The sequence below is a fragment of the Macaca nemestrina genome, chromosome 1, assembly GCF_043159975.1.
Source record: "Macaca nemestrina isolate mMacNem1 chromosome 1, mMacNem.hap1, whole genome shotgun sequence".
Lineage (NCBI taxonomy): Eukaryota > Metazoa > Chordata > Mammalia > Primates > Cercopithecidae > Macaca > Macaca nemestrina.
The window spans coordinates 228,014,487-228,039,616 of NC_092125.1; the positions used below are offsets into that span (position 1 = coordinate 228,014,487).

General features: G+C 54.0%; 1 protein-coding gene across 5 annotated transcripts in view; it reads left to right on the plus strand.

The window, feature by feature from the left end:
- The window catches only part of LOC105479678 (chromodomain helicase DNA binding protein 5), an 81,695-nt gene extending 56,690 nt beyond the window's left edge, over positions 1 to 25,005 (plus strand). For 3 of the 5 annotated variants that reach the window (XM_011737801.3, XM_011737816.3, XM_071067391.1), the window contains 16 exons: positions 465 to 557; positions 725 to 813; positions 1,148 to 1,281; positions 1,721 to 1,865; positions 2,284 to 2,443; positions 4,969 to 5,048; positions 5,304 to 5,436; positions 13,409 to 13,498; positions 14,127 to 14,264; positions 14,529 to 14,637; positions 15,858 to 15,990; positions 16,396 to 16,591; positions 20,017 to 20,180; positions 20,286 to 20,400; positions 20,507 to 20,560; positions 21,357 to 25,005. In XM_011737801.3, coding sequence (XP_011736103.2) covers positions 465 to 557; positions 725 to 813; positions 1,148 to 1,281; positions 1,721 to 1,865; positions 2,284 to 2,443; positions 4,969 to 5,048; positions 5,304 to 5,436; positions 13,409 to 13,498; positions 14,127 to 14,264; positions 14,529 to 14,637; positions 15,858 to 15,990; positions 16,396 to 16,591; positions 20,017 to 20,180; positions 20,286 to 20,400; positions 20,507 to 20,514 — 1,787 coding nt within the window. In that variant the 3' untranslated portion in view covers positions 20,515 to 20,560; positions 21,357 to 25,005. The remainder of the gene's footprint in view (positions 1 to 464; positions 558 to 724; positions 814 to 1,147; positions 1,282 to 1,720; positions 1,866 to 2,283; positions 2,444 to 4,968; positions 5,049 to 5,303; positions 5,437 to 13,408; positions 13,499 to 14,126; positions 14,265 to 14,528; positions 14,638 to 15,857; positions 15,991 to 16,395; positions 16,592 to 20,016; positions 20,181 to 20,285; positions 20,401 to 20,506; positions 20,561 to 21,356) is intronic. The other 2 variants (XM_011737806.3, XM_071067390.1) reach the window with 2 other exon arrangements.
- Positions 25,006 to 25,130: the final 125 nt, after the last annotated feature.

Below are 25,130 nucleotides of genomic sequence, written 5' to 3' on the forward strand. Positions count from 1 at the left end.
AGAGGCGGAGGGCGGGGCAGGATTCTGTCGGGGCATCCCTGTGCAGGACACCCCCGGAGGTGTGGGCCAGGAACGCTGGGCGGCGCTGGTTGGAGCTGGGAGGCAGCTTTTTGGAGGAAAGGGGACTGGGGGCAGGTGCAGAGGTGTTGGGTGTTTGGGGGAACAAGGTGTGGCATCAGTTCAGTGACTTCACCGCTGCCCGTGACGTGGCCTTGGGCAAGCCCCATGTCCACAGAACAGTGCAGTACGTGTAATGTGTGGGTACACATAACCCTTAGTGTATCATGTGGTGGTGCTGGGATTATTAAATGAACCCACAGGAAGTAGGTGGGCCATTGTCATTGTCACTGCTGTCTTACGGAGCTGGGGTGCAGTGGCTCGGCATGGCCCTGGGCATGCTTGAACTTGAGGGTGGGCTTTGCTTGTACAGCTCACTCCATGCCCCTCTGTCTGGCCCTCTGCAGAGTGGCAGGACGAGCTTTCCGATAACCAGTCAGAATATTCCATTGGCTCCGAGGATGAGGACGAGGACTTTGAAGAGAGGCCAGAAGGGCAGAGTGAGTCTCAGTGTTAGTGGTCTGGGCTACTGCTGAGGGCACGTCAGGGGAGCTGATGGCAGCAGGGGCGGGGCTGGTCTGGGGTGCTGCTGTCCTTGGGGGTCAGAAGAGGGGGGTCAGGAATCTCTGGGCTCCCACCTGAGGAGCTGTGGCGGGCTGCTCCCCAGGTGGACGACGACAATCCCGGAGGCAGCTGAAGAGTGACAGGGACAAACCCCTGCCCCCGCTTCTCGCCCGAGTTGGTGGCAACATTGAGGTGGGGCCTGTCTGTTCCTGCACCTCTTTCTGCCCCCGCTTCCTGCTGCCCCTGGGGTATGGAGGAGGGCTGGGACACTGCCCAGGGTCTCATGCCAGGTAGAGGTGGGGCTGGGACAGAACTTGGTCTGGTCTTCGCCGTCAGGGTCCTGCCCCAGGTGGAGGCCCTGCCTTCTCTGTGCCCCCTTCCTGCCTTCTCTGTGCCCCCTTCCTGCCTTCTCTGTGCCCCCTTCCTGCCTTCTCTTCCTCCCATGCTTTTCTTCCCCCATCCCAGAATCCTCCGCCCCCACCCTGTCTCTGTCCTGGGCTCATACTCCCGCTCTCCACCCGCCCAGGTGCTGGGCTTCAACGCCCGACAGCGGAAGGCCTTCCTGAACGCCATCATGCGCTGGGGCATGCCCCCCCAGGACGCCTTCAACTCCCACTGGCTGGTGCGGGACCTTCGAGGGAAGAGCGAGAAGGAGTTTAGGTAAAGGGGCTAGGTGGTGGCCCAGGGTGTGGCCACCTGTCCCTGAGTAGGGCAGGGTCCTGTGGGGGAGCCCTACGGAGGGCAGCATTTGCTCCCACCAGGATGAGGCCGTCTGGAAAGTTCACTGCCATTTGGTCTTTGGGTGGCTGGAGTCCTGGTGCCAGGCAGGGCTGATTTGCAGAAACTACTGACCAGTTGGTTTGGACCAGTGGTTGTTATGGCAGCGAGGAAGATCCCGGTCACCCAGGGCCAGGGCTGTCCTAGGAGTTCCCCTTGCCAGGGAGGCCCTCTCTGTCCTTTCCCGGGCCTGGCCCAGGCCTGACTGGGAGCGGGGTGATGGCTGATGATCATCCAGGAGTCCCCCGGGGTCCCGCCTGCCCTCTCAGAGAGTTCTTGCTGGCCCCCCACTCCCTGAGCCCCAGTCCCCCCGCCACCCCAGAGCCTATGTGTCCCTCTTCATGCGGCACCTGTGTGAGCCGGGGGCGGACGGTGCGGAGACCTTCGCAGATGGCGTGCCCCGGGAGGGCCTCTCCAGGCAGCACGTGCTGACGCGCATCGGGGTCATGTCACTAGTTAGGAAGAAGGTGGGTGAGTAGCTCTCTGTAGGGCCCTTCCTGGTGGCTGCCTGGGCTCCTGCTGCTGTCCCTTGGGGGTCAGTGGTCAGAAAACAAGTGCCTGTCTCAGGCCACATAGCCGCCCAGGGTCTGAGTCAGGCCAGAGGGACTGACCTGGAAAGCCTTTCTGGGTGAGGGGCCTGTGGGGTGGAGGTCAGGATGGTGAATTACGTACAGTGGGAGGACACACGGGGTAGGAGGGTGGGCAGGGGAGCTTGTGGTCGGGAGGGGCCTGGCTTGGCCAGCCTTGGGTGGCGGCAGCAGCTACCCCAAGCCTGTGACACCTTCAGCCGCCCGGCTGCCCTGAGGCTCTTAGGGCTGAGCTGCCACCACTGCCCTCCCTCTTGCCCTCCCTCTTTCCCTCCCGCCTTCCTTCCCACCACCCCAGGTTCAGGAGTTTGAGCATGTCAACGGGAAGTACAGCACCCCAGACTTGATCCCTGAGGGGCCCGAGGGCAAGAAGCCAGGCGAGGTGATCTCCTCGGACCCCAACACACCAGTGCCCGCCAGCCCTGCTCACCTCCCGCCAGCCCCGCTGAGCCTGCCAGGTCTGTGGGCTGGGCGGGCCGGGGAGGGCACCGGGGTCATGGAAAGTGGCAAGGTCACAGCAACCCCCTAGTCTAACCCACACCCCACAGAAGACGGCCTCTCTTTCCCTCAAAGCCTCTGTTTGCTGAAATGTCACTCTCCAGAGAGTTTTTCATTTTAATGACAGTTTTGAGATATAATTTATATACCTACTGCAAAATTCACTCTTGAAAAACTGGCTGGGCCCAGTGGCTAACACCTGTAATGCTAGCACTTTAGGAGGCCGAGGCGAGAGGATCACCTGAGCTCAGGAGTTTGAGACCAACGTGGCCAACATGTTGAAACCCCGTCTCCACTAAAAATACAAAAGATTAGCTGAGTGTGGTGGCACATGCCTGTAGTCTCAGCTACTCGGGAGGCTGAGGCAGGAGAATCGCTTGAACCTGGGAAGCGGAGGTTGCAGTGAGCCAAGATCACACCACTGCACTCCAGCCTGGGGGGACAGAGCAAGACTCCATCTAAAAAAAAAAAAAGTACTATTCAGTGATTTCTAGTATATTTGCAGGGTGTACAACCATCGCCACTGGCTAAGGCTGGAATGTTTTCATTCCCCTGAAAAAGAAACCCTATACCCATTAGCAGCCACTGCCTATCCCCCGACACCAGGCCTGAGCAGCCACTAACCCGCTAACCTGCTTCCTGTCTCGGGATTTCTCAATGCTGGGTGTTTCATGCGTATGGCACCACACAGTGTGTGAGGCTTTGTGTCTGGCTTTTTTTTTTTTTTGGAGTCTTGCTCTGTCGCCCAGGCTGGAGTGCAGTGGTACGATCTTGGCTCACTGCAAGCTCCGCCTCCCAGGTTCATGCCATTCTCTGCATCAGCCTCCCGAGTAGCTGGGACTACAGGTGCCCACCACCACACCCGGCTAACTTTTTGTATTTTTAGTAGAGACGGTATTTCACCGTAGCCAGGATGGTCTCGATCTCCTGACGTTGTGATCCGCCTGCCTCGGCCTCCCAAAGTGCTGGGATTACAGGCGTGAGCCACCGCGCCTGGCGGAGTTTCACTCTTGTTGTCTAGGCTGGAGTGCAATGGTGTGATCTCGGCTTGCTGCAACCTCTGCCGCCCAGGTTCAAGCCATCCTGCCTCAGCTTCCCGAGTAGCTGGGATTACAGGTGCCTGCCACCACCCGGCTAATTTTTGTATTTTTAGTAGAGATGGAGTTTCGCCATGTTGGCCAGGCTGGTCTTGAACTCCTGACCTCAGGTGATCCACCCACCTCGGCCTCCCAACGTGTTGGAATTACAGGCGTGAGCCACTGCGCCTGGCCGGTATCGTTTTCTTGTATGGATTTACTGCATTTTGCTTATCCATTGCTCTGTCGATAGATTTTGGGTTGTTTCTACTTTTTGGCTACTGTGAATAATGCTGGTGTATTTCACGTTTTTGTGTGGACATAGGTTTTGAGTTCTTTTGGGCAGATATCTAGGAATGGAATTGCTGGGCCATGTGATAACTCTGTTTTCCCTTTTGAGAAACTACTAGACTGTTTTCGAAGTAGCTGTACCATTTTATGTTCCTGCTGGTATTGTGCGAGAGTCCCGGGTTCTCCACGTCATCAGCAGTACTTGTTCTCTGCCTTCATGGTTCTAGCTGTCCTGGGAGCGTGAGGTGGTGTCTCACTGTGGTTCCGATTGGCATTTCCCTGGGCCAAGGACGTTGAGTGTGGTTTCGTGTGCTTATTGGCTATTTGTAGACTTGTAGAAATGTCTTTTCAGATGCTTTGCACACTTAATTGGGTCATTTGTGCCCAAGTGTCTCTTTGGTGATCTAGGTGTTTATTTGGGTGAAGCAAATGCCTGTTAAATACCTAGTCCCTCAGTTGGGCCTCACAGGCCTGGGGCAGACATAGCTATCCCCCTGGTGATGGGTGAGGCCAGGCCCTGAGAAGCTGCGCCTCCAAGCACAAGGGAGCCCTTGGAGGTGGACACATCTTGGTTTGCTTCTTGGCTTTGGCTGAACTCTGTCTAACCTTGGGCAAGTCACCTAACTTCTGTGAGCCTCCGCTTTCCTAGCTGTGCCCACCTCCCAGGGCTTCTCAGAGCCGCATAAGTGACCAGCACTTTGCAGTGTGTCGGCGGCTGACTTGGCAGGGAGGAAACTCACACCCTCTCCAGTGGCACACAGCCAGCCAGCCTGCCCGAAAGCTAGGACCAGACCAGGCGGCGTGGCTCCCAATCTGGGCCTCCGTCTGTCTCACTTCCCTGCCTCCAGATGAGCAGCCACTGCTGTGTGCGGCCCTGTCCTGACAGCCCCTCACTTTGGTCTCACTGGGTTCAAGGTCCTCCAAACATTACTAAATCATAGGCCTGGCCTGGCCTCTCTGACTTAGCCGGGGATCCTGCCTGTCTCTCCTGGAGGTGCTTGGCTGCAATGGAGCCTCCTGAAGGCCAAGCCCCACCTCTCCTCTCTGCCACCCCACTCCCTGCCCTACCCCTTCCCATTTGAGCCCACCTGTCTCACCTCTTTCCCTTGATCTTTCAGACAAAATGGAAGCACAGCTGGGCTACATGGATGAGAAGGACCCGGGGATGCAGAAGCCAAAGAAGCCCCTAGAAGTCCAGGTGTGGAACGTGCTGGTGTCTGGGTCTGTGGTGTATGTGGGGTGGAGGTTGGGTCTGGGGACCTTCTCAGGCCCTGCACAGCAAGGTGGAACCCAGGCCTCCTGGCTCCCTTTTCGGGGCTCTGAGTCCGGAGGAGCAGACTGGGAACAAGCAATGGGAGCCAGGAGACTGGGTTCGCAGCCCAGCGCACGTTCCCCGCCCTCTGTTCCTGGTAAGGCCCCAGGCCCTGCAGTTCTCCTGGCTTCCCCTCTGCAGGCCCTTCCAGCTGCCTTGGACAGAGTGGAGGGCGAGGACAAGCACGAGAGCCCAGCCAGCAAGGAGAGAGCCCGAGAGGAGCGGCCAGAGGAGACGGAGAAGGCCCCGGCCTCCCCGGAGCAGCTGCCGAGAGGTTGGGCTTCCTGCAGTCTGCCCACCCCAGTGCCATGTCTGGCCTCAGCAGGCCTGGGTTCAGAGAAGGGCAGGTGGCTGTACTTCAGCTCATTTCTGCCTGGCAGAGAGGTAGACTCCAGCCCTGTGCAGGCCCCCTGGTGAGGGGAGGCCAGGAGCTCAGGCCTCTATATATGGACCTAATGGACTTTAACTTTTTTTTTTTTTTTTAGGAGAAAAGGTTTCACTCTGTCACCGAGGCTAGAATGCTGTGGTATGATCTCGGCTCACTGCAGCCTCCGCCTCCCGGGTTCAAGTGATTCTTGTGCCTCAGTCTCCCCAGTAGCTGGGACAACAGGCGTGCACCACCACACCCAGCTAATTTTATTTTTAGTAGAGACGGGGTTTCATCATGTTGGCCAGGATGGTCTCGATCTCTTGACCTTGTGATCCGCCCACCTCGGCCTCCCAAAGTGCTGGGATTACAGGTGTGAGCCACTGTGCCCGGACATTTTTATTTATTTATTTATTTTTTTAATTTTTAGTAGAGACTGTTGGCTGGGCTGGTCTCAACCTCCTGACCTCCAGTGATCCACCCACCTTGGCCTCCCGCAGTGTTGGGATTACAGGTGTGAGCCACCTCGCCTGTTGGTCTTTAACTTTTCTTTTTTTTTTTTTTTTTTTTTTGAGATGGAGTCTCACTCTGTCGCCCAGGCTGGAGTGCAGTGGCGCGATCTGGGCTCACTGCAAGCTCCACCTCCCGGGTTTACGCCATTCTCCTGCGTCAGCCTCCGGAGTAGCTGGGACTGGCTAGTTTTTTGTATTTTTTAGTAGAGACGGGGTTTCACCGTGTTAGCCAGGATGGTCTTGATCTCCTGACCTCGTGATCCGCCCGTCTCGGCCTCCCAAAGTGCTGGGATTACAGGCTTGAGCCACCGCACCCGGCCTGGTCTTTAACTTTTCTTACCATACAGAGAGTGGCGGTTATTGGGCTACTTTTTTATTTGTGATTTCTGACTCAATTGCATTGTGGTCTGAAAACTTGAGTCTATATGAGGTTGTTGAAACCTGCTCTCTGGCTCAATACGGTCAGATTTTGTAAATGCTGTATATGTGCTTGAAGAGAATGTTCCCTAACTGCTGGGTTTAAGGTTCTAACTATATGCATTAGGGCCGGGTATGGTGGCTCACACCTGTAATCCCAGCACTTTGGGAGGCTGAGGCAGGTGGATCACCTGAGGTCAGGAGTTTGAGACCAGCTTGGCCATCATGGCGAAACCCTGTCTCTATTAAAAATACAAAAATTAGTTGGGTGTGGTGGCGTGTGCCTATAGTCTCAGCTACTCAGGAGACTGAGGCAGGAGAATTGCTTGAACCTGGGAGGCAGAGGTTACAGCGAGCCAAGATCATGCCATTGCACTCCAGCCTGGGCGACAGAGCGAGACTCCATCTCAGAAAAAAAAAAAAAAAAAAAATTTAAAAAAAAAAAAATATATGCATTAGATCAGTAGATAATGCATGCCAATTATGTTGTTCAAGTTTTTAATATCTTCACTAGTATTTGGTTTGCTTTGATCAGTCAGTTTCTGAGAGACTTGTGTTAAAATCTCTCATTATGATTATGGATTAATCTCTTTCTTCTTATAATGCCAGATTATGCTTCATATCATTTGAGATTGGGTTGTCAAGTGCATATTTGTTCAGGTTTTTAATATTTTTCTTGTGAAATGTGCTTCAAATTATTGTGTAACAACCCTCTTATCCCCCTTTAAACTTTTTGCTTAAAAGTTTATTTTTGGGCCAGGCGTGGTGGCTCATACCTGTAATCCCAGCACTTTGGGAGGCTGAGGTGGGGAGATCACAAGGTCAGGAGTTCGAGACAATCTGCCGAACATGGTGAAACCCCGTCTCTACTAAAAATACAAAAAAATTAGCTGGGCACAGTGGCAGGCGCCTGTAGTCCCAGCTACTCGGGAGGCAGGAGAATGGCGGAAACCTGGGAGGCGGAGCTTGCAGTGAGCCAAGATTGCACCACTACACTCCAGCCTGGGTGACAGACCCATACTCCGTCTCAAAAAAAAAAAGCTTATTTTTGCTGATTTGGGTTGGTCTTTCTTTTGTTTAGTACATATTTGTTACGCCTTTTTCTATTCCTGTTTTTTTTTTTTTATTTTTTAATATAACGGCTTTATGGTGGTATAATTAACATATCATACAGTTGAGCCACTTAAAGTATACCATTCAGGTCAGGCGCAGTGGCTCATGCCTGTAATCCCAGAACTTTGGGAGGCTGAGGCGGGTGGATCACCTGAGGTCAGGAGTTTGAGACCAGCCTGTCCAACATGGTGAAACCCTGTCTCTACTAAAAATACAAAAATTAGCCGGGCGTGGTGGCGGGTGCCTGTAATCCCAGCTACTCAGGAGGCTGAGGCAGGAGAATCTCTTGAACCCAGAAGGCAGAGGTTGCAGTGAGCCGAGATGGTGCCACTGCACTCCAGCCTGGGCAACAAGATCGATGCTCTGTCTCAAAAAAAAAAAAAAAAAAAAAAAAAAAGTATACTATTTGTTATTTTTAGTACATCCCGAGTTGTGCAACCATCACCATTATCTAATGCCAGAACATTTTATCACTTCAAAAATAAATTCTTCTTACCCATTGGTAATCACTCCCCATTTCTTCCTCTTCCTCCCAGCCCCTGGCAATCACTTCTGTCCTATGGACTGACCTATTCTGAAGATTTCATACCAATGGAATAATACAATACTTTGGCCCTTTGTGTCTGGCTTCTTTCATTTAGCATAGTGTTTTTAAAGTTCATCTATGTTGTGGAATGTATTAGTACTTCATTCCTTTCTTTTTTTTTTTTTTTTTTGAGACAGGGTCTTGCTCTGTCACCCAGGCTGGAGTGCAGTGGCATGATCTTGGCTTACTACAGCCTTGCCCCACTGAGTGCAAGCGATCTTTCCACCTCAGCCTCCCGAGTAGCTGGGACTACAGGTGCACATGCTGACACACTGGCTAATTTTTGTATTTTTTTGTAGAGACAGGGTTTTGCCATGTTGCCCAGGCTGGTCTTGAACCCCTGTACTCAAGCGATCCTCCCACCTTGACCTGCCCCAGTGCTGGGATTACAGGCAGTATTTCATTTCTTTTTATGCCCAAATAATATTCCATTGTATGGCTCTACTATGTTTTGTTTATCCATTCATAGTGATACATATTTGAGTTGTTTCCACTTTTTGGCTACTGTACATATTTGTGTACACATTTTTTTTGTGTGTGGGTATAGGTTTTCAGTTCTCTTGGGTATATATCTAGGAGTAGAATCGCTGGGTCATATGGTAATTCTCTGTACCATTTTGAGAAACTGCTGAATTGTTTTCCATGTGTATTGCATCAGTTCACATTCTTACCAGCATGTGTGAGGGTTCCAGTTTCTTCACATACTTGCCAATACTTGTTATTATCTGTTTTTTTTGTTTTCTTTTTGTTTTTGAGACGGATTCTCACTCCGTCGCCCAGGCTGGAGTGCAGTGACCGGATCTCAGCTCACTGCAAGCTCCGCCTTCCGGGTTTACGCCATTCTCCTGCCTCAGCCTCCCGAGTAGCTGGGACTACAGGCGCCTGCCACCACGCCTGGCTAATTTTTTGTATTTTTTTTTTGGTAGAGACGGGGTTTCACTGTGTTAGCCAGGATGGTCTCGATCTCCTGACCTCATGATCCGCCTGTCTCGGCCTCCCAAAGTGCTGGGATTACAGGCTTGAGCCACCACGCCCGGCCTATTATCTGTTTTTTTGAGTATAGTCACCCTAGTGGGTGAGAAGTGGTATGTCATTGTCATTTTGATTTGAGTTTCCTTTGTGTATAAAGATGGTGAATATTTTTTCATGTGATTATGGCTCATTTGTATATGATTTGTTGAAGAAATGTCTTTTCAGATCCTTCATCTATTTTAAAATTGGATTTTTAAAAAATTATTGAGTTGTAAGAGTTCTTTTTAAATTAATTAATACTTTTAGAGACAGGGTCTTACTATGTTGCCTAGGAGGGCTTTACCTGGGCCCAAGTAATTTTCTAGCATTAGACTTTTGAGTAGCTAGGATCACAGGCGTGTACCACTGTGCCTGGCTTGTATGAGTTCTTTATATAGATTCGTGTTCCTCATCAGATACATGATTTACAAATATTTTCTTTCATTTCTTCACTTTTAATCTCTTTGTAATGTTTTAGGTCTCTTTTAGACAGTGTATAGAGGATTCATCATTTAAAAATCTAATTATAGGGTCCCTATCTTTTAGCTGGCTAGTTTAATCTCTTTACATTTATTGTAATAACTAGGTATGTGGATGGGTTTCTACTGTCTTATTTTGTACTTTATATATTATCCTTTTTTCTCCTTTTTCCTCCTTTCCTGACATCTCTTGGATTGATCAAATTTTCTTTATATCTTGTCTTTTTCCCCTCAACTTATTTGGAAGGTTTATAGTCAGTTTCATTCTGTACTCTTACATTTTTTTTTTTTTTTTGAGACAGAGTCTCGCTCCGTCACCCAGGCTGGAGTGCAATGGCGCGATCTTGTCTCACTGCAAGCTCAGCCTCCCGGGTTCACGCCGTTCTCCTGCCTCAGCTTCCCAAGAAGCTGGGACTACAGGCCCCCGCCACCACGCCTGGCTAATTTTTTTTTTTTTGTATTTTTAGTAGAGATGGGGTTTCACTGTGTTCACCAGGATGGTCTCGATCTCCTGACCTCGTGATCCGCCCACCTTGGCCTCCCAAAGTGCTGGGATTACAGGCGTGAGCCACCACGCCCGGCCTGTACTCTTACATTTTTAACATGTATCCCTCTGAGTAATATGAGGACTTTAGATAGCTTTAGCTCTAACTCACTTCCCTTTCATCTGCCACATTGCTGTTACCCAGTATTTTAGTTTCAGTTTGTTTTTACTTTCCCAAATTTGTTGTTACGCTTATTTCTAAATCTTTAATCCTTTTTTAGATCTTCTCACATTCTTACCAGTTTGTGTTTGCTTATTTGTTCATCATTGCTTCATTCAAAGTCCTCCCTAAAGTACACCTTTAATGGTGCTTTCAGCAGTTTTTTGGGGAATGGTTAATTCTCTCATTGTTATTTTTCTTTTACTCTTGAATAGTTAGTACAATTGAAGATGGGATAGGGATCTTCCCTCAGCACTTTGCAGATATTCTTCCCTTTTTATTTGGCATTCATTATGCTGAAAAGGCTGCTGAGAAGCTGAGAAGGCTGCCGTTGGTGTAATTGTTGCTCCTGTGTAGGAAATTTGTCATTTCTGTCTTTTCTCACATTGAAAGACTGCTTTTAAGACATTCTCTTTGTCTTTGGTGATATGTAGCTTCACTACAATGGAGGATATTTTTTGTTTTGTTTTTAGAGTGAAGTTTTTGTTTATCTTGTGTGTGACTCACTGTGATTCTTAAAGCTGAATATTTATGTCCTGCATCAATTATGGGAAAACTCTCAGTCATTCTCTCTTTGAATATTTTCTTTGTCCTCATTATGTTTATTTTCTCCCTCTGGAATTCCTATTACTCATTGATTGGTTCATTCATCCAACAAACGTATATATATACACATGCATATATATATATATATAGAGCCTGCTGAGTGTCAGATGCTGTCCCAGGCACTGGGGACACAAGCAATGAACCAAAACAGCTGAAAGCTTCATTCCATGGAGTTTGTATTCCAGTGGGGAACACAGGCAATCAACAATAAGCAGAAATACATGTTGTTCAACCACAGACTCCAAATGCTATGAAGAAGGAAGCAGAGTACAAGGTTAGCAAAAGATGGGTGCTGATAAATTTTCATATCTCTTGCTTCTTTTTTGTTATCTATTTCTCTGCCAGGCTTTTTGAGTAATCCTCAGATCCAGCTTCCATGTATATTTTCTTTGCACAGCTGTGTTTTAAAACCTTCCCATTTGTATTATTTTGCATGGCTGTGTCACAAATTACTGCAAACGTAGCGGCTTAAAACAGCACTCACCATGAGCTCGCAGTTGTGTGGGTCCGACGCCTGGCGTGGTGTAAGTGGGTGTTCTGCTCAGGATGTCACAAGGTTCAGGACATCAAAGTATCGACTAGGTTGAGTTCTCGTCTGGAGGCCTTGGGGTAAAGTCCACATCCGTGCTCACTCTTTGTTGGTAGCAGATTTCAGTTCCTTGAGGCTGGAGGACTGAGGTCCCATTTCCTTGCTGGCTGTCAGCTGGGTCCATTTTCAGCACCTGGAAGCCACCACATTCCTGCCATGTAGCCTAGTCTGCCTTCAAGCCAGCAGTGGTGAACAGAAACGCTCCCATGCTTCGAATCTCTGACTTCGTTTTCTGTGACCAGCCAGAGAAAAGGGCTCGTGTGGTCGGGTTAGGCCTCCTCAGGTCATCTCCCTGTTTAAAGGTCACCCGTGCCACAAAACGGAACCTGCTCTGGGGGGCCGAGTCCGTCCTCTTCACCTTCCAGGGGATTTTGCAGGGTGTGGACACCAAGGGCCGGAAGTCTTGGAGCACATCTTAGAATTCTGCAATCAAAATGTTAATGATTGTGGTATTTCCTTTCCTTTCCTTTTATTTTTTTTGAGATGGAGTCTCGCTCTGTCACCTAGGCTGGAGTGCAGTGGTGCGATCTCGGCTTACTATAGCCCCTGCTTCCCGGGTTCAACTGATTCTCCTGCCTCAGCCTCCTGAATAGCTGGGATTACAGGCACCTGCCACCATGCCTGGCTAATTTTTGTATTTTTAGTAGAGACAGGATTTCACCATGTTGTTCAGGCTGGTCTCAAACTCCTGACCTCAAGTGATCCGCCCACATTTCTAGAAGTTTTATCTGGTTTTCTTTTTTTTTTTTTTTTTTTTTTTGGAGACGGAGTCTCGCTCTGCCGCCCAGGCTGGAGTGCAGTGGCCGGATCTCAGCTCACTGCAAGCTCTGCCTCCCGGGTTTACGCCATTCTCCTGCCTCAGCCTCCCCAGTAGCTGGGACTACAGGCGCCCGCCACCTCGCCCGGCTAGTTTTTTGTATTTTTTAGTAGAGACGGGGTTTCACCATGTTAGCCAGGATGGTCTCGATCTCCCGACCTCGTGATCCGCCCGTCTCGGCCTCCCAAAGTGCTGGGATTACAGGCTTGAGCCACCGCGCCCGGCCATCTGGTTTTCTTTTCTAGTTTTGAGGGAGTCTTATTCTTTCCCTGTGGATTCTCTTCCTTCTTTTTCTTTTTTCTCTGTCTTTGGTCACTCTAGATATACTTTATTTTAGAGCAAGCTTTTTCAACCTGTGTGGCCCGTGGGACAAATGCGGCCCAGGATGGCTTTGAATGCGAATCAACACGAATTTGTAAACTTTCTTAAAACATTTTGAATCTTTTTTTGTGATATGTGTGTGTGTGTGTGTGTGTGTGTGTGTATATATATTATATATATATATAAGCTCATCAGCTGTCGTCAGTGTTTAGTGTATTTTATGTGTGGCCCAAGACGGTTCTTCCAGTGTGGACCAGGAAAGCCACAAGATCGGACACCCCTGTTTGAGAGACCCCCAGGTGCTTGTCTGCCTCCTGTATGTCAGCTGGTGGGGGACCATTGTTTTCTGGGTTTGGGTTGGGTGCATCCTCATCAGGGGTTGTGATTTTTATCTGCAGGAGCTCCGTGTCCTCTGCGGGGTGGGAGTGTCCTTTCTCTTTTATTTCCGGAGGCTCAGGCCGGGAGGTTTCATGGGCAGTCTCCCTCTGGGAGCAGCTTTGTGATGCTGCCTCTGCCTCGGGTGGTCCAGTTCAGATCCCACACCCATGAAGATGAGTGGCGTTAGCGACTGCACCTGGCCGAGGGGAGCTCTTTTTGGTGGCACCTGTAGGACTCTGCAGAACGTATTGATGGATAGGGTTCTATGGGTGGAAAGCCACCAGCCCAGAGTCCTCTCTGCTTTCTGGGACCCCACCCCATGCTGCGAACCCTCTTTTTCTTGCAGAGGAGGTGCTTCCTGAGAAGGAGAAGATCCTGGACAAGCTGGAGCTGAGCTTGATCCACAGCAGAGGGGACGGTTCTGAACTCAGGCCAGGTCTGGGGCTCTTCTATGTTCTCTACCTGTACCCCATGGTCCCTGAGGGTACCCTCTGGACCCTATTCAGCCTCCCACAGTCTCCCAGGCACTGTCCCCTTGGCCCCAGGCCTGATTGGAGCTGGCAGGTGGGAGCCCGGATTCACCAGCACCTCACAGCCAGGGCTGGGGACAGACTCGCCGCTCCTGTCTCCTGAGCGCTGCTGTGCCCCAGCCGCTGAGCGAGAGGAGAGCTGGTCATAAAGCCTGGCCTGGGGGATTTGGGGCTCAGTTGGAAGCTTTGCATACTTCTAGGCACTGGAATGTTCTGGAACAGTTGTCCTCAGATCAGCCCCCTCAGGCAGCTCTGTGTCTTTGAACTTGAGCTGTACTTTTCACAGCGCGCTCCTGTCCTGCTCCTGGGTGGTCCTTATGTGGTTGGGGAGGAGCGCTAGGGCCTGGAGCTAAGCCTCCCTGCCCAGGACAGAGAGAGGGACCGTTGGCTTGTTTAAGACCCTTCTGGGCAGCGAGCCCCCTGAGGACAAGGGGATGTATTCTACTTGCGTCCTGGGTCCTCAGTGCTTGGCAGAGAGAGGCCCCTGGGCACTGCTTTTTGGATGGATGAAAGAATGTGATCTGTCCCCGGCAGATGACACCAAGGCTGAGGAGAAGGAGCCCATTGAAATACAGCAAAATGGTGACAAAGAGGAAGATGACGAGGGGAAGAAGGAGGACAAGAAGGGGAAATTCAAGTTCATGTTCAACATCGCAGATGGGGGCTTCACAGGTATTGGGGTTGGAGGAAGGGCGGAGAGCTGAGGCTTCCTGACTGTGGGTCCCAGGAGTCTAGATAAAGTTACCCAGTGGCAATTTTATACTAGAGTGTGACTGGTTGATAGAAGTCCATCGTATAACCTTTCTTAGCAACACTGGAACACTGGACCTCTGGGGGTGGAGGCAGTGGCAAGTAGGAAGGGAGTGGCTCTCCAAGCCTGCCTGTGTGTGAAAGCCGGGGCACTTCTCATCCTGCTCACCTTGGCTTGTTTCCTAGAGTTGCACACGTTGTGGCAGAACGAGGAGCGGGCTGCTGTGTCCTCGGGGAAAATCTACGACATCTGGCACCGGCGCCACGACTACTGGCTGCTGGCGGGCATCGTGACGTATCCTTGGCCAGGCCGGGCTGGGCAGGCACTTGCCTGTTCCTCTGTGGACCTTGGGGAGAGCCCTCTGAGGGCTCCGGGGAAGCCATCCTTGCTCTTCCTCAATCTTCTGGTTTCTGGCGGTGGCTAGAAATCCTTGGCATTGCTGCGTCGCCCGCTCCCCACCGCTGTCATCACAGCTTCTTCCTTGTGTGTCTGTCTGGGTCCACATTTCCCCCTTTTTTTTTTTTTTTTTTTTTGAGATAGAGTTTCACTCTGTTGCCCAGGCTGGAGTGCGGTGGCTTGATCTCGGCTCATTGCAACTGCTGCCTTCCGTGTTCAAGTGATTCTCCTGCCTCAGCCTCCTGAGTAGCTGGGATTACAGACGCCCACCACACCTGGCTAATTTTTGTGTTTTTAATAGAGACAGGGTTTCACCATGTTGGCCAGGCTGGTCTTGAACTCCTGACCTCAAGTGATCCGCCCGCCTCAGCCTCCCAAAGTGCTGAGATTACAGGTGTGAGCCACCGTGCCTGGCCTTTTTCTTTTTTTTTTGAGATGGAGTCTCGCTCTGTGGCCTAGGCTGGAGTGCAGTGGTGCGATCTTAGCTCACTGCAACCTCTGCCTCCCGGGTTCAAGTGATTCTTCTGCCTCAGCCTCCTGAGTAGCTGGGACTACAGGCATGTGCCACCATGCTTGGCTAGTTTTTGTAATTTTAGTAGAGATGGGGTTTCGCCATGTTGGCCAGGCTGGTCTCGAGCTCCTGGCCTCAAGGCCTTGGCCTCCCAAAGTGCTGGGATTACAGGCGTGAACTATCGCGCCTGGCCCCAGATTTTCCTCTTATAAGCATACCAGTCATTGAATTTAGGGCACACCCTAATGCGGTGTGACCCTTTCTTGATTACATCTGCAAGTACTCTTGTTTCCAAAAAAGGTTCCCATTCACGGGTGCTGGGGGCAGGACTTAAACGTATGCACCCCAGGTTGTTGGGGTGAAGAGTTAACCCTCTGAAGCCCCAGGGCTGTGTCTGGTGCACCCAGGGCACCTGTCAGTGTCTGCTGATACTGTCACTGTTGTGTCATCAATATGTTCATCGTGTAGCCTGGCTTAAGGACTTGCCTGAGAGCATACAGCCAGGATGCCGATCCCCGGGCTGGCCTCTCCCTCTGCCTAAGCTGCCTCCCCTTATGGTCCCCCCTCTTCTAATGGCCAGGTTTGCCCTTAACGGTGCCCCACCCAGGCACGGCTACGCCCGCTGGCAGGACATCCAGAATGACCCGCGGTACATGATCCTCAACGAGCCCTTCAAGTCTGAGATCCACAAGGGCAACTACCTGGAGATGAAGAACAAGTTCCTGGCCCGCAGGTTTAAGGTCAGTCTTCTGAAGGGCCAGGGGCTGCAGGGCCGGGGAGGGACGGGTGTCAGGAGGGCCCTCCCAAAGGCAAAGGAATTAAAGAACAGCAACCCCTCCGCATGTAGCTGGGTCACACGGCCATGAAGCAGTCAGCAAGTCCATCGACTAACAATGGTGGATCCTTGCTCTGGCCCTGGCCCCACTGGGGAGTATCTGCCTCCTTGGGGTGATGAGGTACAGAGAACCCAGCTTGGTGACAGCTCCAAGGGTTGGCCACCACCAGGCCAGGGTGGGCGGCAGATGGCAGTACGTCTCCTTTCCCTCCTTTCTGCCGGGAGCCTTGGCCTGGGGCGGGCGCTGGTGGAGGACGGAGGGTAGCCATTCAGGAGGAGGGGCCGGGCCGACGCTGCCCCCTACCCCCAGCTGCTGGAGCAGGCGCTGGTCATTGAGGAGCAGCTCCGGAGGGCCGCGTACCTGAACATGACCCAGGACCCCAACCACCCCGCCATGGCCCTCAACGCCCGCCTGGCTGAAGTGGAGTGCCTTGCCGAGAGCCACCAGCACCTGTCCAAGGAGTCCCTTGCTGGGAACAAGCCTGCCAATGCCGTCCTGCACAAGGGTGAGCGAGCCCTGCCCCCCGCGGGGTGGCCCCCGCAACCTTCCTCCTGCCCAGCCAGTGCTCTTGGCTGTAGATGAGGGCGCCGATGGGGTAGGGGCTGGGGACAGATGTCAGCCCAGAGGGCGGTGGACTTCTGGGCCAAGATGGGACAGTCCTATCATCAGACCCCTCATCGCCCCTGGAGGGAAACTGAGGCTGCTTGCTTCTCCAGCCTGTTTCTCAAGCCTGCTCTGTGCAGGCCCTGACTCGGGCTAGTGACACACAAAACCACGAAACTGTAAAGGCTTCTGAGTCCTGACAGCGTGCCTTAAATGCATTGTGTTTTTAGCCCGGGCGATACCCATCAGCCTGGAGCCTTCTCGTTGGCTGTGCGGGTAGGGGAAGTAGTTTGCCCAAGATCTCCTGTGATTCAGACCTTTGGTGCTGGCTGCACATCTCTGCCTGTGGTCACAGGGCACAATTCTGCCTTTGGGGCTCCCAGATGGCTGGGGGAGGGAGTGGCCCTGTGGTGAGAGTTGCTGGACCCGTCCCCGTGCCTTGCAGCCCTCCTTGGTGTACTCGGACCCTGTGCCTAGCAGGGCCTGGGGCTGCAGGCCTCCCTGAGGACTCTTAGGAGGGAAGCTTCTGGCTGGCTCATCTGCAGCCTGTGGCCCCTGCCCAGCCCAGAGGGGCTCCTGGGAGGAGTTCTTTGGAAGCTTCTGCTGTGTCCCCCGCTTGGCAACGCTGCCTGGCAGCTTGGGAGGGCCTGGTGCAGAGCACCTCCTGGTGCCCGGTTCTGGGCGAGTGCAGTCATACACCCTTGCAAATAAGACCCAGCTCTCAGGCTGCCTCCCCTGGCATAGCTCTTCATCCCTCCATCCCTCCATCATCCCTCCATGCCTCTGTCCTTCCACCCCTCCATCCCTCCGTTCCTCTGTTCTTTCACCCCTCCATCCCTCATCCTTCCATCATCCCTCATCCCTCCATTCGTCTATTCTTTCACCCCTTCATCCCTCATCCCTCCATCATCCCTCATCCCTCCATCCTTCCACACCTCCATCCTTCCATCCCTCCATCATTCCTCCATGCCTCCGTCCTTCCATCCCTCCATCTCTCCATCATTCCTCTGTTCCTTCGTCATCCCTCCATTCCTCCATCCTTCCACTCCTTCATCCTTCTATCCCTCCATCGTCCCTCCATGCCTCCGTCCTTCCATCCCTCCATCTCTCCATCATTCCTCTGTTCCTTCATCATCCCCCCATTCCTCCATCCTTCCACTCCTTCATCCTTCTATCCCTCCATCATCCCTCCATGTCTCTGTCCTTCCATCCTTCCATCCCTCCATCATCCCTCCATGCCTCTGTCCTTCCACTCCTCCATCCCACCATCTCTCTATTCTTCCACTCCTCCATCCCTCAATCCCTCTATCCTTCCACTTCACTCCTCCATCCCTCATCCCTCCATCATCCCTCATCCCTCCATCCTTCTACCCCTCCATCCCTCCATCCTTCCATTATCCCTTCATCATACCTCCATCCCTTCATCCCTCCATCTCTCCATCATCCCTTCATCATTGCTCCATTTCTCCATCATCCTTCCATTTTCCCTCCATTCCTCCATCTTTCCACCCCATCCCTCCATATCTCCATCATCTTCCCATCCTTCCATCTCTCCATTTCTCCACCCCTCCATCCCTCCATCCCTCCATCATCTCTCCATCCCTCCATCTTTCCATTCCTCTGTCCCTCCATTATCCCTTCATCATCCCTTCATCCCTTCATTCCTCCATCTTCCCATCATCTCTCCATCATCCCTCCATCCCTCCATCATCCTTCCATCATCTCTCCATCCCTCCATCCTTCCACCCCGTCATCCGTCCATCTCTCCATCATCACTCCATCTCTCCACCCCTCCAACCCTCCATCATCCCTCCATCCTCCCATCCCTCCATCATTCCTCCATCCCTCCATCATCCCTGTATATATCCATGTCTCCACCATCCCTCCATCATCCCTCCATCACCCATCCCTCCACTATCCCTTCATCCCTCCATCCCTATATCTCTCCATCATCCCTCTATCCCTCCATCTTCCTTCCATCCCTCCATCTTCCCTCCATTATCCCTCCATCCCTCCATCCTTCCACCCCCCATCCCTCCATCATCCCTCCATCCCTCCGTTATCCCTCCATCCCTATATCTCTCCATCATCTTTTGTCATCCCTCCATCCCTCCATTATCCCTCTATCATCCCTTCATTGTTCCATCATCCCTTCATCTCTCCATCATCCTTCATCATCCCTCATCCCTCTATTATCCCTCCATCATCACTTCATCATCCCTACATACTTTTATCTCTCCATCATCCCTTCATCATCCCTCCATCCCTCCATCTCTCCACCCCTCCATCCCTCCACCCCTCCATCCCTCCATCATCCCTCCATCCCTCCATCATCCTCCATCTCTCCATCATTCCTCCATCTCTCCATCATTCCTTCATTATCCCTCCATCCCTCCATCTTCCCTCCATCATCCCTCCATCTCTCCACCCCTCCATCCCTCCATCATCCCTCCATCCCTCCATCATCCTCCATCTCTCCATCATTCCTCCATCTCTCCATCATTCCTTCATTATCCCTCCATCCCTCCATCATCCCTCCATCTCTCCACCCTTCCATCCACCATCATCCCTTCATCTCTCCATCATCCCTTCATTATCCCTCCATCATTCCTCCATCTTCCCTCCATTATCCCTATATGATCTCTCCATCCCTCCATCCTTCTACCTCTCCATCCTTCCATCCCTCCATCCCTCCATCATCCCATCATCCCTCCATCCCTCCATCTTCCCTCCATCCCTCCATTATCCCTCCATTATTCCTCTGTTATCCCTACATTATCCCTCCATCCCTCCATCCTTCCACCCCTCCATTCATCCATCCTTCCACCCCTCAATACCACCATCATCCTTCCATCTCTCCATCATTCCTCCATCTCTCCATCTTCCTTCCATTCCTCCATCTTCTCTCCATTATTCCTCCATCATGCCTCCATCCCTCCACCCCTCCATCCCTCCATCCCTCCACCCCTCCATCCTTCCACCCTTCCATCCCTCCATCCCTCCATCCTTCCACCCCTCCATTCCATCATCCTTCTATCTCTCCATCATTCCTTCATGCCTCCATCTTCCTTCTATTTCTCTGTCTTCCCTCCATTACCCCTCCATCATCCCTCCATCTTTCCACCCCTCCATCCCTCCATCCCTCCACTCCTCCATCTTTCCATCCCTCCATCCCTCCATCCCTCCACCCCTCCACGCCCCATGCCTCCACCCTTCCACCCCTCCATCTCTCCATCCCTCCACCTTTCCATTCCTCCATCCTTCCATCCCTCCATCCCTTCACCCCTCCATCCCTCCATCCTGCCATCCCTCTGCCTCCCACCACAGTCCTGAACCAGCTGGAGGAGCTGCTGAGCGACATGAAGGCGGACGTGACCCGGCTGCCATCCATGCTGTCCCGCATCCCCCCAGTGGCCGCCCGGCTGCAGATGTCGGAGCGCAGCATCCTGAGCCGCCTGACCAACCGCGCCGGGGACCCCACCATCCAGCAGGTCAGGCTCGGCCTGTGTGCCCCGGCCCGACCCCCTGGCGTGCCCCTGGGTGGAGGCTGGGTGGGGGGCCTGAGACCACCTGTGAAGCTGGGTCCTTGCCTCCAGGGCGCTTTCGGCTCCTCCCAGATGTACAGCAACAACTTTGGGCCCAACTTCCGGGGCCCTGGACCGGGAGGGATTGTCAACTACAACCAGATGCCCCTGGGGCCCTATGTGACCGGTAGGTGCCCGTCCGCTCCGGGCAGCATGCACACGGGTGCCCGCCGGGCCCGGCCTGCCTGCTGCTGCCGACGCCAGGCAAGCCCGGTCTCCTCTTTTTTTGACAGATATCTAGCCGTCCCCGAGACTTCCCTGTGTTGCAGCGCTCTTTTCCAGCTGAGGTGAGGGCTGCCGGGTGCTGCTCTTCGTCCCCGCCGCCCCATTGCTGGCAAATCAGGCCTGGCCACAGTCAGCCCCGTCCATGCACTTGACTCCCGTCCCTAAGTCCTGAAGCTTTTACTGCCTCCGGTGGCTTCGAGAGTCACCACCTGCCTGGAGCCCCTCTACCTTGCCCCCTTGGCCCTGGGACCGCCTTGTGGCCCACGTGTCTGTCCGCTGGGAGGCTGGGGTGGCAGGACGTGAAGGGGTCGGCGGACTTGGGTGAGCTCCTGTGTGTACACGTGTGTTCTCATTTGCACACGTTCCCAGCGCAAGTCAGAGACTGCTGCCCCTGCGTGGAGCCCTGTCCTGCCCCTGCTGGTGGCGGACATCACATCTTGTCTCACACCCTCACTCCCTGCCCAGGACCAGGAGGGTGGCTGAAGGTTTTATGGGGGTTGTTGGCCAAGAGAGGGGGCTTATTTCATAGACACTGCCAGTTCACTCTGGCCTTCTTCTCTGGGGCCAGCAGCCTCTACCACATTGTGTCTGTCCCTGTGGGAACTGTGTCTTGCTGGTGGAGGCTCCAGAGGGGTGTCCTGGCTGGCTGCCCCTGCCCGCTGCTGCTTCCTGGGTGCTCTCAGAACTTTGGGTGTAGCTCATGGTCTGGCCTGGCAGCCTGTGGCTGGGAGGTCGTGGCTGGGGGTCCCGATCATAGTTGATTGTGATAGGTGGAGAAGCTGCTATAGGCTGTTGGGTGCCACCCTATTGCCCCCTATAACTGCCCACCTGCTTAACCTACTGATTTGCCTTTTGCAGCCACGCCTGCCGGGCCACATGCCCGACCCCCATGGGAGAGAAAAGCTGCCGCCTTTTTAGGAGCCAGCGCCACCTTGGGACAAAAAGGGAAACCGAGTAATGCCATCACATGGAGGACGAGGCCCAGCCCGGCTGGGCCAGAGCCCAGAAGTGCCACCTCATCATAATTCAAGTGTTCTTCCATACAGCGTTGCCCCCACAACCACGCCGGACGTGCCCCCTCGCCACCTTTTCCAGATGACTTCTTAGAAGAGATTTCATTTATTTGTACATCTTTTGCACTTTCCTATTGAAGACTTGAACACGTTTGTCTTGATAAAAGTTGGATGACGTATGGAAGATTCGAACCTGAAGCACTGACGTCTCTTTACCGATGGGTTCCAGACCCAAGGTAGCCCTGGCACTGCCCTGTGGACTCGGCCCAGCTGGGGAGGACACGGCGCCCGGTGCCCTGGGAGCCCTCAGCATCCCCTGCCTGTCCTGTCTGCAACTGTGTGACTGCCCCTTCTGCTTCAGCCCCCTGCCCACTTGGAGCCTCCCAACACCAGAGAGGGCAGGTTTGGGGAGCCCCTGTCCAGCCCAATGGTGAGACCCTGGCTGACATTTCCCCTCCTTCCTACCAAGGCCAGGTGTTTGCTCTCTCCTTGCGGGGAGGAGGATCCTCTGCCAGCAGGTGTCTGTCCCCGGCCCAGTGTGTCTTGAAGGCCCTGAACTCTGTTACCAGTGGGGGGCCTGTGGCCCTGGCTCTTCGTGGCGGGCAGAAGCGTGTGATCCCAGGAGGGTGGGCTGGGGAGGACCAGCGCTTGCCTCGGAGCCACTGCTGCGTTTGGGGTTTGCCTTTTGCCAGAGGTGTGGTTAAGGGCAGTGATAGCTGGCGCCCCAGCAAGGAGGGTCATGGGCCCTGAGCTGGCCCAGGAGACCCTGGCCCTGCCCTGTGCCCTGGGATGCCTGCCCCGCCCACCTCCACAGGTGGAACCAGGCTGCCCCTGGCGGCCTGGACTTGTCCCATTCCCCTGTCCCTGGAAAGGCCCTCCCGGGGCCTTCCTGCCTGAGGCTGCACTCTTGGAGGGCATGGGGAGAGCTCTGCCTGAGGGGAACCGGACCCAGTGCCCTCTGCAGACTCCTCCCAGCTGCAGCACCAGGGGCTTGCTGCCTTGTCTCCTGCCAGGAGCGCTCTGGGTACAGACCCCCAAACCATCTTCCCACATGGGGGTTGTTGGAATCCCACCACTCCCCCGGCCCCTGCCCCTCCAAGCTGGGGACGGAGATGGGGAGCAGGTCAGGCCCTCCCTAGGCCTGTCTGTGTCTGATCCTCCTCCCAGCCCCGGGTCCACCTGGAAGGCATTTCTGAGTCTTGAACTGAGACCTTCCCAGGGAAGGTGCTTTGGGTGCAGAATCCTGGGAGTGTTAGGAAAGGGCTCCGTGAAAAACCCAGCTGGGTCTGGGCTGGAGGCGCCACAGGCACTGGGGCTCAGCTCCCTGCAGAGGGCCTGCCTGGGACTTAGTGGGCCAGGGCTGGGTCAGGATTCACCGGCTTGTGTTGCAGACACTGGAGTGATTGCCTGGCCCTCCCTAAGCCCCAGATGCCTCACTCATAATGAGGCTCTCTCTGAACCCCGGAGGGCGGGACCCGCGAGCCCTTCATCTTGGCGCACTCCCACACTCCAGTCTGGATCCAGGTCTGGAAGGCCAGGCTGACCCTGACACTGCAGGTGGGCGTAGTGGGGAGCACCCTGCAGTGGAGATGATTGTCAGTGGGCTCACGTGGTTTATCCACACGCGTGTTGTGTGCTCTGCAGTGCCTCCCGGCAAAGGCTCCTGGCTCGGGTCACAGGCGAGGTGACCTGCCATAAGCTCACTCCTGTGCCCTCATCCCCAACCAAGCAGTGGCCCGCACTGGGCTTGGCTGTCACTGGGAGCAGTGCCCACCTTCCTTGGCCCACAGCAGATAGGTCCCGAGCAGCAGGACTGGAGGCCTGTGGCGGTCAGGGGAGGGGTCTGTGTCCACCCCAAGGGCTGATGGTCCCTCCCCTGGGAGCCCCTCCTTCCAGGCAGCCTTGCTGTGTCCCTTCCTCTCTGCCTCCCTCCCAGGCCTCGCCAGGGCTCCCTTCTCCTCTGCCTGGTTAGACTCGGGCACCCAGGAAAGCCTGGCCAGAGCTCCTTCGGGCCTGGGCCCCTTGCACTGCCTGGTCCAGAAGGGCTGGTGCTCTCCGTGGCCGGCACCCCGGAGCCCGGGAGGGGTGGGCTGCTGAGTCAGAGCGGGTTTGGGGCTGACCAGTTTGGGAGAGGAGAAAAGATCTGAGAGTGTCGTCTTGGTTGTCAGTCATCTCTGCCGAAAGTGGTGATGGTGGCTTCCGTGTGCTTGGCATCTTCTGGCTGGGTTTGGTTTTTGCTGCTGGTGGAATCAGGGTCCTCAGGCATGAGCATGAGCCCAAAGTGCCAGTCTGCGATTGGAGATTTCCAGCCACTTTATTTAAGCCAGTGCTGAGTAGGGCTTCTGCAGAGCCACATTTGAGCCAAGGTCTTGGAAGGCATTGCCCCATGGGCTCAGGTTACTCGGGGTGGAGTGAGCACGTCTGCAGGACCCTCACATACATGCCGGAGGCAGAAGCAGCGTCCCCCTGTGAAAGCCACCTTCCGAAGCTCCTGTGTTTTCTGCAAACTTGGCTTCTCCCAGGGGCAGGCCGGACTTTCCCTGCCCCCTATGATTGAAATCCTCCTGCTTTCGGGGGGCGGCCTTCCCAGAGTCCCCCGGGTGCTCCCCTGCCCAAGTCAGGAGCTGACCAAGCCTTGGCCCCGTGACACGTGCAGCCCTCACTCCTGTCATCCAGGACACTTGAGGGCCCAAGGAGGTGGAGCGGAGAGTGGGCTTGGGGACGTGGGAGCCGGAAGCCAGGTGGAGCTGGTCAAGTGTTGGTCACTTGGAGCCTCCAGTGTGCGTCGGGGTCTGTGGGCAGGGGACAGGGCCTGGGTGCGGGCCGAGGCTGGCATGCCTCTCTACCCTCGCCGTGTTGGTGACCTGGCCTCGGCCCCTCCCCAGGTCTCTCCTGTGCACGGCCCAGCCTGGGTCTCAGAAGCTGCTTCCTGGCCCGTTTTCTACGTCTGGAAGTTTACAGGTTGCGGTGCATCAGCCCAAACTCACTGGCGTTGTGTTTTGTTTTGTTTTTTTTTGTTTAATTTTCAGATTTTTTTTAACAAAGTATTTTTTTAGGTGCGATAACCCAGAAAGGGCCCGTTGGGTGTGTGTGTGTCCTGAACTCCTCAAGCAGAGACTGGAGCCCAAGCACCCTTGGAGACGAAGGGACGGTCCCACTGGCCCGTGGGGTCTGAGTTCAGGGGTGTGGAGGGAGCAGACCCCACTGGCCCAGGCCCAGCTAAGAGGTGGCTGATCCCTTTCCCCAGGCACAGCCCCAGGCTGGCAAAGGGAGGGTCCTGGACTGGGTGCAGGGCGCGCCAGGAGTCCCAGCCAGGGTGGCCCCGGCGGGGGCGGGTCGAGCTTTGGAAGCCAGGCTCCCCTGTGAACCGTGGCTTGTCTGGTCTTCGCCCACGGGAGGCTGGACAGAGGCTGTAGCCAACACAATCACCTTTTCTTTGTACTCTGTGTGTATGTTTTGGTTTTCTGTGTTTTAATAAATCCTTTGGGAAAGGATTTAATCAGAGTTTTTTTTTTTTTTTTTGAAGATTCAAGATTTAGAATGGGGTTGGGGCTGGGGCCAGGGAAGAGTGGTGGGGGGTGGGGGTGTGTCCGGAAGCCTTCTCTTGCCTGGGATCGGC